This window comes from Strongylocentrotus purpuratus, unplaced genomic scaffold (genome assembly GCF_000002235.5).
Source record: "Strongylocentrotus purpuratus isolate Spur 01 unplaced genomic scaffold, Spur_5.0 spur5_scaffold_19, whole genome shotgun sequence".
Lineage (NCBI taxonomy): Eukaryota > Metazoa > Echinodermata > Echinoidea > Camarodonta > Strongylocentrotidae > Strongylocentrotus > Strongylocentrotus purpuratus.
In genome coordinates this window covers 30,122,865-30,137,613 of record NW_022145604.1, presented here as the reverse complement: position 1 = coordinate 30,137,613, position 14,749 = coordinate 30,122,865, and the positions used below count along the sequence as shown (strand labels likewise).

At 34.8% G+C, this 14,749-nt stretch overlaps 1 protein-coding gene across 1 annotated transcript; it reads left to right on the top strand.

Annotated features, from left to right (window-relative positions):
- Positions 1-4,814: 4,814 nt before the first annotated feature.
- LOC590689 (tripartite motif-containing protein 59-like) lies at positions 4,815-6,643 on the top strand. Its single transcript, XM_030989910.1, has 2 exons — positions 4,815-6,075; positions 6,441-6,643. Exons 1-2 carry the CDS (start codon positions 4,815-4,817, stop codon positions 6,641-6,643), a joined length of 1,464 nt encoding a protein of 487 aa, XP_030845770.1.
- Positions 6,644-14,749: the final 8,106 nt, after the last annotated feature.

Below are 14,749 nucleotides of genomic sequence, written 5' to 3'. Positions count from 1 at the left end.
GGAAGAGGTACTTATCAGAAAGCAAAAGGGACACTAGTCTTAATAGTAAAAGGGGCATTTATCAGAGTTACAAAGGGGGTACTGCTAGCACGTGAAAAGGGGCACTTATGATAAAGGGAAAGGAGAATTTACTAAAAAAAAGTAAAAGGGCACTTTTCAAAGTGAAATGGGCGCCTATCCGAGTACCGCCTCTGACTGAAAGTACATATTGAATAGCATAGTAGTATAGGTCCTGTTTAAAAAAGTAGACCCCCAATCTTGTAATTTGTCAAATTGATTTTTTTACTCATTTTTGTGTTGAAAGAAATTGGACAATTATCCGATGCTACATAATGTGATTACCACTTGAAATAAAATAATCATAACTTTCTTATATTTTGTCAGTTTTTATTCGAACCTTTATTAGCCTTCTTGTCCGATTATTCTTCTTTCTTGTACAGTAGTTTGATATCAAGGTTGTATTGCCCTTTAAACTTGAATCTGCTTGGACTAACTTACATGTTGAAAATGTTTCAGACCAGCAAACTGTCGGAAGATCATAAGAACTATGAAATGAATTCATTTTGTACAGCTTTTAGAGCCAACATAAGAGGGATATAGACATATTATTACGACAAAACTATACAGGAGAATCCGAAGGAACATACATGATGTAGATATAAAAAGATAGACTGAAGGAAATAGATGATTTAAGAGAGAAGGAATAGAAGGAGGGATGGTCGAAATAGTGGATGCGTAGAGGCTTTCATGAACATGTGTGTTTGTAAGAGAGAACAATAATATGGGTATATTGTGTACGGGGGGGGGGGGGTATTCACATATTAGGACGTACGGGTGTGTGCCTCTCTAATTTGACGTTGATAATGATAAAGATGATGACGATGAGGATGATGATGATGATGACGAGAGTGGTGGTGATGATGATGGTGGTGATGATGGTGAGGATGATGATGATGATTGTGTTGATGATGTTGATGTTTATGGTGATGATGATTATGATAATGATAATGACGGTGATAACGATGATAATAATAATGATGATTATGTTGATGCTTAATATGATAATTGTGATGGTGGTAGTGATGATGAACGTGATGGGGATGATAACTCATTTAACCTCAGTGCTCGATAAGCAAATACCTGACTAAATAGATAATCAACAAGATCAAAAATTCAACCCATACGACTCTAATTGGGTCACTTTCCCCAAAAAATCCCTAAGCATTGGTCCCACTTTTAACAAAAATACCATTAAATATGAGTCCGTTTCTTCAAAATATGTTAAATTTGCAAAATGTTCATGATAATAATTATGAGTGATGACAGTTATCATGATGATGTTAATAGTATGAATAACAGAACTGCTTTCAATTTATACTAATTTTAGAAATATGACCATAATTAAGAACAACAATCGTTTGTGGCATTAAACCTTACGATTTTAAAGGAAAGAAAGCGTAAGAAAAACTCAAGAGAAAAACTAAAATTCAATCAAAATTATTATGTCATCAAGTAAAATAAAAATAAATATATTACTTTTTCTTCTATCCTGCCTTAATGGGCAATCCAACCTTAGTAATAAGTTCTTTTCTTTTAAAGCAGAGAAATAAGAGAAACAGAATGGAGAAAGTTAACTCTGTTGCTTCTACGTGAAGTAAAAATTCAGGACCAAGAATCCCTAAAGCTGCGCCTAAAATGATTATATTTAAGCCAGATATAACAATATTTGGGGCTTCAAAGTAAGTTTAGGTTTACTGGCCCATTTTTCGACGGGTGGGTAGGGGGAAGGTAAAGTCTAGCTCGAATATCAGTCATACAGTGTTATAGCGCCCATTTTGCTATTTTATTGTCATACATATAGATCAGTTAAAGGCTAGCTTTTATCTGATTAGTGCTGTACGTCTCCATGCATATTCCTTATTCCAAATGTATTTTCCTTTTATTTCAATTTCTTTAACTTTCTCCCCCTATTCTTCTCTGCTATGTAAATGTTTACAGGGCGTACGCAACATAAGGCTATGCTTTTATCATTAACGCCTTCTCTATATTATGCTCTCAAAATAATGGATTGTGTCATTATATGTATTTACTTTCTTTTGAAAGAATGAAAGGAAATAAATGTTACTCTTAATGGAACTGAACTGTTTTCGTTCAATATATCAGGACCCATCTTACAAAGAGTTGAAATAAATCGCAACGATGTACATAAGAGATAGGGGAATGCAAACTAGCGATTGGTTGGAGGACTTGCGATTGATTTGGATCAGTCGCAACTCTTTAAAGGAAAGGGCCCAGGACATACAAATAAACTATGTTCATATAAATATAATAATAGGCTGTTTGAATCGTACGCAGCCTTCAGAGTCAGGTGACGGTTGACCGTGCCCGAAAAGTTGACAACCTGAAACTTCTTAGCTCTACCCACCAGATGATGAGTAAACCAATAAATGTGAAGATCTAAGATAATGAATATCTTTTTTAGATACTTTTCTCCCTTTTTATTTCAATGATATTTTATTTCCTTCCTCATGGAATCACATTACAAGAAATTATCACAATAAGTAATATAAAAATCTCAAACTATACATGTTTGTACATTTTTCTTTTCATATAACAGTTTATAATCAAAATAACAATATAGGAAGGTATGAATTTTACATAGTCCCACCCAATCACACACTCGCACATCCTCAACTCGCACCACACAAACTCATGACACCCCTCCCCCTCTAGCTCACGGCCCGCCCCACACCCCCTTTCACACCAACACACACACTGTATGCAACCTGTTCCGGTTTTGCTGATGTGTTAATAGCATGTTTAGCGCCATCTCCGGGATCGAGTTTTTATTGGACGATCACTTTTTGGACGATTAAAGTCTCAATCTGTTTGTCGGTCAAAGGTTATCGGGTTTTCCCAGTACCTAAAAATAGATTGACAAACTGAATACATACCATAGAGACATATACTTAGTAGTATATATCTCTATGATACATACATATAGTACTGATTATGATCAGTGCACCAGTCCGTTGTAGAGGCAAATAGCGGTCATGTTTGGTTTACTTATTTATAATAACACCTAGACGTCAGACCGATACGTAGTTACGGAAAAAGAGGTGAGTGAATTAAAACGTCTGTGTCATTAATAAAAGACATTCGGTAATTGTTCGTCATATTTATATGTTACATTGACGTATATATACAGTATGAGTAAAAAGAAAAACAGCAAATTATTATACATCTTATGACAGTGTTTTATCCCAAATCATTTGGTATCATTTTTGTGTGGTATGTGTTCACGCTTTGATGAACAGGAGGCATTGTTTGCGATAGTGCAAAAATCGACTTGCGCCAAAGTTGCTGATGTGATGTTTGAATAAAACGATTGGGATTTAGGTATTAAATCGGTTTTTGCAGATCCAAACAACATCCCTTACAAAATTAATCGTGCCACACATATTAAATATCGAATATCAAATTTCAACGAACATGTGCGCGCGCGCGTGTGTGTGTGTGTGTGTGTGTGTGTGCGTGTGTGCCTTTGCTTCTACATTTGAGACATTCAATTCATTCTCTCACTCCGCTAATCCCAACATAATACATGCTGTAGGCATCACTTTGGCGCAAGTCGATTTTTGCACTCTCGCAAACGATGCCTCCTGTTTATCCAAGCGTGAACACCTTACCACACAAAATGATACCTAATGATTTGGGATAAAACACTCTTTCATAAGATGTATAATAATTTACTGTTCATAAATGATTTTTTTGGCAGAGTCCCAGACACTTTGGGGAGCTTTGTTTTTATCTGCTTTATAAAATCATCATCTCCCTTAGACTGAAATAGTTAGAATAGTGGGTCTAAATTACTGAACGCTGCACTACATGTACTGTTGAATTTAGTGGTCTAGATGACTCGAAAATGATTAGTGAAGAGCGATTGAGCTAACACCAACATGAGGATGGCGTATGGGTGAGCTCCCTTAAACAAAACAGATCTAGTTTGAAACCCGACCGTAAGACTTTAATGCACGTGATCGTGAACCCGGAAGTAACGTTGGGCGCATTATCATATTTGATATCGTTCATACGTATAACTTCTCAGTGTTTGTTTGTCCTGGGAATTAGGGTATCTTTGATTCAACACTGTAGGGTCGGGGCAATTAACCCACGTTGTCCCCTTCCACAGCTTAAAATAAAATTAATACAATAAGAAAATCAAGACGATTGTTACTTTTTGATCCAAATTCGTGGTTTATTATACTCAACTCGAGCAACATCTGAAATTAGCATATCCCGAATCATCTCATTTGCATATTCGTAACAACACCTATTGGTTCACTATTGGTTCAACAAGAAAGTTTTTATGCAGACAACAGACTTCCATAGCAGCGGTCAATTCTAATAGCAGTCAAGGAGTATAAAGTAACCTTCCAACGTTTATCCAATTTCTTTGGCGTCTTTCCAACGCAGTGGTCTTCCATACTTATCTAACATATGTGAAACAGTTACAGTATTATCATTATCATCATCGTTTTTCCCCATTACCATGTACATTGAATGAAGAGCGACAATATTATGAAAGAGGTTTGTTTTTTTACTACATTCAGTTGATGAATAATATGATTTATTTTTAATCAAGATGCTTTAAACGGAATATCATATTTTGTACGCGTTATATTTTGCAGGGAAAAGACGAAATGAAAATGATAAACACTCTTTGTTAATACGATGAGATTAATCAAAGCTATATTAATCATTATGGGTTTCATTCCTTTTCTTTTATTTCGTATTTCTGTAGAATTCGAATCATGGCTGAGGCATTAAAGAATGTCATTACTCAGAATCTGGAGTGTCCTGTATGTCTGAATACCTTCACCGATCCAAAGATCCTGTCTTGTTCTCACACCTACTGCAAGGCCTGTCTGGACAACGTCTTGGAACGCAATGGTCACGGCCAGATGCTCCGATGCCCTGTCTGCAGAGCTGAAACCCAGGTGCCCGACCAAGATGTCAGCAAATTACCGACAAATCTAGCTTTGAAGTCTCTCATAGAGGATGTGAAGAATCAACATCAGTTTTGCACGAATTGTAAATCCGAGGACAAACCCCAAGCTGTTGTCTACTGTCAAGACTGTGGCAAGTATCTCTGTATCACTTGCCACAACGCACACTCTCTGTGGCAAGACTTCATCAGTCATGATGTCTTAGCCATAGGTGAGATCGAATCAGGGAAGGTGTCAGTACGTAGATACCGAAAATGCAAGAAACACCCCAAACAGGATGAGGAGTGCTTCTGTTCCGACTGCAGGAGATTTGCCTGCTTCAGGTGTGTTGTCATGGAACATAAAGACGAAGGACATCGGGTCATCGAGGCAGCTGTTTATGAAAGCAGCCATATGAAGAGTATCGAGGACCTCAAATCCAAGGCGGATAAGAAACGCTCTTGCTTTCAGAAATACGTCGATTTCATTGATGACCAGAAGAAGCATGTGAGCAATGTTCAGAAGCAGTGTACAGATGATATCAACAAAGCATATGAAGAATCAGTCCGGCAGTTGACAGAAAAGAAAGAAATCCTCATTGATGAAGTTAAGGGTAGGTCTGAGGGAGTAGAGAAAGAACTGGACGAAATGAAGAAATCGGCTCAGAGGCACATCACTCTCTTGACCACCATAGCTGACGTGGTAACCAATATAACAAAGATACCGTTAGATATGGATTCTTTGGCTGCACACGACACTCTATGTCAAGACTTACAAGAGGCCTTGAAACAAGAAGATCCTGACTACAATCAGCCGATGCAATCGAGTAAGAAAGGGAAAAGTGTCACTTTTGAGAGAAACGATGGAATGGACGAGATAACTCTTGGTAAGATCGTAAGTGCAGTTGCAAAGAACATCGCTTTGCCTACTAAGAATAGCATGAGTGCCATGGTTCGTACACCAGACGGTAGGATGGCAGTGGGGTGTTGGACGGGTGGCATAGAGATCTTCTCTGCTGATGGTCAGCACCAGCAGAAAGTTTTCAAACACGTGGGGATTCTTGGAGTAGGGTCCTCTCTGATGAACGGTATGTAATACTCGATGCCTCAAACAATTATATCACACTATACACACAAGCGTACGCAAAGTTGAATGTTAGATTTGAGACTCTGGGTTGCGATGAAGGTGGATTTCCTAGCCTCACTGTGGACAGTGATGATCAGATCTATGTTAGCTACAAGAAAGCACAGAAGATCCAGGTATTCTCACCAGCAGGGGGAAGGGCGATCAGGGAGATACCTTGTACTGGGTATGAAGTTGTACAAATTACTAGTTATAATGATTACCTAATCACTGCGTCTGGTAACACAATACGATTGATTGACAAACAAGGTGTTGTAAAATATGGATTAGTGAAATTAGATGGTATTCTACGTGCTGTTGTGTCTCAAGGAAATACAATCCTGATAGCCACCGTGAAGCACAATGTCGGTTTGGTCAGCATTGATGAGTACACTAACAAGCTGAAGCATGTCCAGAATCTAATCGTTGATTACAAGATTGAGAAGCCCGAGAGAAAGTGGTACCTTCTCCAGCAGTACCGATCAGGAGAGATAGCTCTCTGCACTCACGATAGACTCTATATATTCGACTGAATTTAACAGATGATGACTTCTTACTTGCATTGTATGGCACTGCTCTTTTCAAGCCCGCAGGAAGACGTGTGTGGGGGGGGGGGGGGGGGCTGCGACCGAACCTTTTTATTTCGCATAATATTTTGTTTTTAGATAGACCACTCCCCGCAGCCCCCCTTTTTTGTCGATTAATTTAGGGCAACACCCTGGCGGTCCCTATCACCATTTCAAATATAACTAGATTTGTAATACTTGTTTGGAACAAGTATAGGTGGGCTGATCCAACAAAAAATTGAGACAAAATGAAGGGTACATTTGAGATAGCTTTTTGTCTCAGCTACAACATACTCGAAGTTCAGCGTAAAGGAAGCTAAACCGACGTAGATATTGCTCGCGAAAGACGGGAATGTAGAATCAAGTTTTGAGAAAAAGTAATGTCCCATAGAGAATACACGCAAAATGTGAAAAATTGACATGCCTCCTTTAATCGCAAAAATACGCCATGATGCCTTTGTCAAAATGAAAAATTGTGACAACTGGATTTGTAGCGAATTGTCTCAGCTAGAACATATCAACATTTTAAAGAAAATCGATCAATTTTTAGAAAGATACAATCAATTTTCCAAAAATATGCTGACGTCATTATAGGCAAATTGAAATTTTGAGTTCAGAGGCCATTATGATGACGTCATGAGTTAATTGAGGGTCAAATGAGACATGAAATCATATCTCTGATTCATACTCAATCAAAATATGAAAAAGAAATTGGGGTCACCTTGTATCCTAAAGAGCTACAATGGATTTTGCATAGGCATGTTTTTGCCCATATATGTTATGTATTACAAGAGCTCGCGCGCACGGAAATTTATGTCTAACGGTCGATCATTCCGTCATTAATAGTCATAAAGAGACAAAAAATGGTATCAATTTGTTTGTAAAAATATGTGCAACATTATAAAAGAAAAAAAAAGGCGATTCTATGTCGTGCAATAGTTTTACGCGCGAAAACGCGCACGCATGCGCGTGTGCGCGATATTTTATAAAATGCTTAGAATGGCCTAAAACGTATGCAAAATGATTTTGAGACGCTTTTGAGCATTTCAAAATTTTGCGCGCGCATTGACGCGCGGTTGTACGCGCACGCGCGCGTTATTTGACCTGAAATTAACCGGACGGATATTGACCTTGATCATGATAAATATGAATGAGAAATACTTTTTGGTTATGAAGATATGATCATGTGTTGATTTTCGTAAAATTTTACAAAATGGCGCCTAGATGACGTCATCAGTAAAGTTCAATCTTAAAAACGTTATTGTTCTTTGTACATATGCCTATACATATGTGTACCAAATTTGAAGGCATTTGATTGAGCCATTTTCAAGTAATCGTGCTTACAAAAAAGTGGTTCGAAATAGGAAAAATAAACTAGACATATAATACTTGTTTGGAACAAGTATAGGTGGGCTGGTCAACTAAAATTTGACACAAAATAGAGCAAAAATAAGCGAGATACTGTTAAAAAACAATGTCATGTAGATTAATGATGTGAACGAAATTCACCTTCCATAGTCATAACACGCAACTTAATAAATTTCTGATATGTGCCCTTTAATCGTAATTTTCACTATGATGACGTCATCAAAATGAAAAATGGTGATGACAAAGACTGTAGAGAATTGTCTCAGCTACATCATATCGAAATTTGGAAGAAAATCGATTAATATTTACAGAGATACAATCAATTTTAAATAAATATGCTGACGTCATAATATGCAAATTCGTATTTTGAGTTCCAAGGTCAATATGATGATGACACGATATACTTAATGGCCAAATAAGACATGAAATCACATCTCAGACTCATACTCTATCCGAATATGAAAAAAAATTGAGGGTCTCGGTGCATTCTAAAGAGCTATAAAGCATTTTGTATAGGCCTGTTTTTGCCCATATATGCTATGTATTAAAAGAGCTCGCGCGCACGGACATTTATCTTGAATGGACGCTCATCTTGTTATAAATGGTCATAAAGATATGAACGTGGTATCAAATTGTACAAACAAATATATGAAATATCATGAATGAATAAAAAATGGCGATTCTATGTTATGTAATGGTGTTACGCGCGAAAACGCGCGCGCATGCGCGTGTGCGGGATTTTTTATGAAATGCTTAAAATGGTCTGAAACGTATGTAAAATAAATTTTAGACGATTTTGAGCATTTTGAAATTTTGCGCGCGGACGTACGCGCACGCGCGCGTTTTTTGATCTGAAATTGACCGGACTGATATTGACCTTGATCATGATAAATATGAATGAGAAATGGCTTTTGGTTATGAAGATATGATCATGAGTTGATTTTCAGAAAATTTCACAAAATGGCGCCTAGATGACGTCATCAGTCAAGGTCAAGGTCGAAAAAATGTCTGTGTTTTGTTCTAATGCCTATACATATGTGTACCAAATTTTAAGATATTTGATTGAGCCATTTTCAAATTATCTTGTACACTAAAAAGTGGGTCGAAATAAGTAAAATAAATAAATAATAAATAAAGGTGATTTTAACAAAAATATAAGGTGGTCTGTATTAGATACAGCCCACCGGATAAAGGCAATTCTAACGAAATTATAAGGTGGTCTGTACGTTATACAGCCCACCTGAAAATAAATAAATAAATAAAGGCAATTCTAACGAAATTATAAGGTGGTCTGCACGTTATACAGCCCACCTGATAACGGCGTCCCTGTTCTCAAAGACACAGCAATACAACTTTCAAGACAATGCTCTCTGTATTAAAAAGGGAAGCCCTTTTCTGCTGGTATGTTCGAGCCAGTCCAGCAAAACAGGCCTGTTTTTTGTGACTTCATAAAGTAAGGATATATATAACATCCAGTGGAATCAGTTTTATCTTGAACTAGATGAAATGGAGTTTTGATGAATGATTTAGAAATGATATTTCTAGATCATGTATATAGATCAATTTGAATGATTGAACCTTTCTAAAATACAAAAAGTAACCTTTCTTTTAATGTACCTCTGGTGTCTTTATCTTTCAAGATTTTGTTGTTGTTGATGGCTCTACATATGAATGTGACATTTTTAGTAGCTGTTGTAAATATATAAATGATGTAGACACAATTTCATTATTGAGGACTAAAAGATTATTTTACAGTAGGAGGTAATCATCCTAGTAATGGAAATTGTATATATTGCTGTTAAATACATTGAATATTTTTCCTTCACTTTCTACATTGAATTTCAGATCACTGTCCGATTATTCGAACTACTTTTTATATTTTCCCAAGAATCATGAGAGGGAATGCCACTTTTTTATTTTAATTTCTACTTCTAACAATTTATCTAGTTGTGTTCCAAGAGGTTTGTTTTTAAAGCCGACCTATTGATTGCATGATGTACGTTGCAAAAGTACTGTAAAAGCAAATGTCAAACATAAGGGTTGATGTTTTCATCTGAAAGACTTTGATAAGCTGTTGTTTGTGTTCTTTGTTTACTTTCCGTCTGGCAAGGAAGGGGGAAATAGCAGCTTACTTTTGTTTTTGTCAATAAAAATTTCATGTTATATTATGTCATGAACGGTGATGTAAATCCCATCAGCCATATTTGAACTGTTTACAAAAAATGACGCTATACACACATACCAAACACGACACGCAACACGTGCAAACTATCATCTTCCTCTTAACAGGGCCCTGTCTTTAATAAAGAGTTGATATCAATCACAACTATGTATATAAGAGATAGGAGACTCCAAACTTGCGATTGGTTGGAGGACTTGCGATTGTTTTGGATCAATCGTAACTCTTTGTAAGACGGGGCCCAGGAGAGTTTTCGCCCCAAAATCTATTTCATACACAGGACCAAACTTCTGGACCACCATTGATCAGAATCTCAAACAGCTTAAAAATTGTGGCAGCTTTAAAAAACATATCAAATTGTTATTATTGAATTCGTACGTGTAATGCACAACTATATTATTTTTCCCGACCTTGAACATTCTATTCTAAAACTTCCTTTTCTCTCTTCCCATTCTTTACCTTCTCTTCCTAGTTATCTTCTTTCTACCATTCATCATTCATATCATTTCATTATTTTTGTCTGTATATCTGCTTTTTAATTATTATATACTTCTACCTTACTATGAATGATAAAATAATTTTGAGGAACTTAAATTCTACAAGCTATATGCTTTTTATTGAGTTCTCTTTTTTCACATGTAATTTCGAAATTATTTAGTGTAAATGCCATACAAACTTATGCTGTGTAGATGTCTTTATTGTTCACGAATATCAATTTTGTAAATATGCTATGTTTTGTTAATGTATTGTTTCTTTCTCATTTGAAATAAAAGAAACTAAACTAAACTGAAACTGAATTATATCTTTTTAAAGCTCGGTCACTTATACAGGTTACTGCTAGCTACTACCTACCAAGCAACTTTGATATATTTGTTCCAATGTATATACATGTACTCTATTATTTGTGTGTAACATTGTATTTTTTTCATGTACACGTATGTATGTTATTTTTTACTAGCAATGATAGATTGAATTGGATCGAATAAAAAATATAGTTATTTATACGACATTTTATGAAGTAAACATATATGTGTTCAACACATGTATTAACAAAACAGAATATGAAATATGTGGTGTCTACGAGATGATTTGCAGGGGAGGGGGAAGCACAAGTCAAATTACCTGACAAACACCCCCTAAGAAGTAAATGTTATCAAATTTAATAGGGTGGGGTTGGCGTGCAAGTGTGTATAAGAGGGGTAGCAGTTTTGTTATGCTAGAGGGAGCTTGTGCAACATTATATACTACTGTTTTATATATATATATATATATATATATATATATATATATATGAAATGTACTCCTGTTTCTTATGCAGTTATAATGTCTATTATGCCTTTCTCCTTACTACATGTAGATCATTTTTCTATTTTTTGGATATAAGACAACATACTGCAATATGGTAGCTACCCAAACTTTCATGAGGTATTGTAAATACTTTTATATTGCTTACCAAATAAATTTTGATTCACACCGATTCAACTTATGCAGCTTTTTTTATAAAGCAGACTAATAAACACTATTTCACGGAAAAAATTTCAACAGCATAAGGGAATATGAAAAAGACTTGGAACATAGTTAATTGTGCAATGAGTCGTGTAAATAAAAAGTGCAATATTGATTTTTTAATATCTAAGGATCAGGTATTATATGATACCTCCAAATTTGTAATGTATTTAATGAATATCTTATTAATATTGTATCTGAATTGAAATATCTTGTTGATCAGGGCAATAATTTAAATTTGAATTTTGTTGTTATTTGGATAGGAATCTTAGTACGTGTTATTTTAAACCAATCACATGTACCGAGATCATTGATATTGTGTCTAATATAAAGGTTGATTGCAGTCCTTGGTACGATGATATAAGTATCAAGGTTATAAAGAAATCTATACATATTTTATGTCAACCCATCTGTGTAATATTCAATTAATGCTTAGATCTAGGTATATTTCCTGATGAATTAAAGATTGCTCGTGTGGTTCCTGTATATAAAACATGGTTCAAGTGAAAATGTTGCAAATTACAGACCCATATCAATTTTGCCAATTTTCTCTAAAATTTTAGAAAAATGTATGTACAATATATTATTCGATTTTATAAGCAAGTGCAATATATTATCTTTGAACCAATATGGTTTCCGTCCTGGACATTCAACGTCATCGGCTCTTATTGATTTTGTTCACACTGTTGTTACTGATCTTGATAACAAGAAATATATGATTGCAATGTTTTTAGATTTGAAGAAGGCTTTTGATACAGTCGATCATGCTATTTTATTCCATAAACTTGAATTATATGGCATAAGAGGTATCGTACTTAAATTATTTGAAAGTTATTTATCAAATAGAAAACAATATGTTGACATTTCTAAATGCAAATCACAGCAAGGGACTATCTCATGTGCGGGACCACAGGGTCCTATCTTTAGACCACTGTTGTTTCTTTTGTTTATAAATGACCTTAGTAAAGTATCTAAATTATTACATTGTATTATGTTTGCTGACGACACCAGTTTGTTTTTATCCCATCCTAACTATCAGGATTTACATAATCTATTCAATTCTGAACTTGAATTAATATCTGAGTGGTTTTACGCAAATAAAATGATAATCAATGTAGCAAAAACCAGTTATATTATTTTTAGTAATTTATTGATACCAGATTATCTTTCAATGTGAGTATTTTTAATATCTAATGATCAGGTATTATATGATACCTCCAAATTTGTAATGTATTTAATGAATATCTTATTAATATTGTATCTGAATTGAAATATCCTGTTGATCAGGGCAATAATTTAAATTTGAATTTTGTTGTTATTTGGATAGGAATCTTAGTACGTGTTATTTTAAACCAATCACATGTACCGAGATCATTGATATTGTGTCTAATATAAAGGTTGATTGCAGTCCTTGGTACGATGATATAAGTATCAAGGTTATAAAGAAATCTATACATATTTTATGTCAACCCATCTGTGTGATATTCAATTAATGCTTAGATCTAGGTATATTTCCTGATGAATTAAAGATTGCTCGTGTGGTTCCTGTATATAAAAAATGGTTCAAGTGAAAATGTTGCAAATTACAGACCCATATCAATTTTGCCAATTTTCTCTAAAATTTTAGAAAAATGTATGTACAATATATTATTCGATTTTATAAGCAAGTGCAATATATTATCTTTGAACCAATATGGTTTCTGTCCTGGACATTCAACTTCATCGACTCTTATTGATTTCGTTCACACTGTTGTTACTGCTCTTGATAACAAGAAATATATGATTGCAATGTTTTTAGATTTGAAGAAGGCTTTTGATACAGTCGATCATGCTATTTTATTACACAAACTTGAATTATATGGCATATAAAGAGGTATTGTACTTAAATTATTTGAAAGTTATTTATCAAATAGAAAACAATATGTTGACATTTCTAAATGCAAATCACAGCAAGGGACTATCTCATGTGGGGGTACCACAGGGTTCTATCTTTAGACCACTGTTGTTTCTTTTGTTTATAAATTATCTTAGTAAAGTATCTAAATTATTACATTGTATTATGTTTGCTGACGACACCAGTCTGTTTTTATCCCATCCTAACTATCAGGACTTACATAATATATTCAATTCTGAACTTGAATTAATATCTGAGTGGTTTTAAGCAAATAAAATGATAATCAATGAAGCAAAAACCAGTTATATTATTTTTAGTAATTTATTGATACCAGATAATCTTTCAATTTGAGTGTGCAATACAGATATTAGGTGTGTAACGTCAGTAAAATTGTTAGGCATTACAATAGATCATAAACTTACATGGAAAAATCACATTGATAGTCTGTGCAATCAGCTGGCAAAAAATATAGGAATAATGTATTGTTTAAGATCATTTCCAAAGGAGATTTTTTAAATGATTTATTATGCAATATTGTATACCCGTACCTTAATTTTGCCTGGGGTAGTGCAAGTAATAATCACATTGATAGATTGTTTATTTTACAAAAACGTGCAATACGAATTATGTCTTATGCACCTTACCTTGCCCATACCAACCCTCTATTTATTGAATCAGGTGTATTGAAATTTCATGATATGTATGTATTTCAGGTACTTATATGTATGTACTTATGTAACAATCACCTCTTGCCAGACTATATCAAAACATTCTTTCAGTTCAATCATGAATATCATGGATACAATACAAGAAATGCTAATGATTTTCATTTACCCAAACCGAGGCTCTCATCTTTTAAAAACTCAATATTATTTCATGGACCCCAAATCTGGAACTCTCGTTCTTCAGATATTAAACAAGCAGTTTCGTTAAATGTTTTTAAGTCAAAATCTCGGCACTTTATTTTAGACAGGTATTCACCATGTTTGTTTGTTTAAATGTATAGGCACCCCCTCCCCCTTTATGTTGTAGTAAGTGATTTGTTATTTTTTGTAGCGTCTTTAATGTATTATGTTACAGGGTCAGCTAATCACAAGGCTTGTTCCTTTCTTGCTGTCCCTCTCAT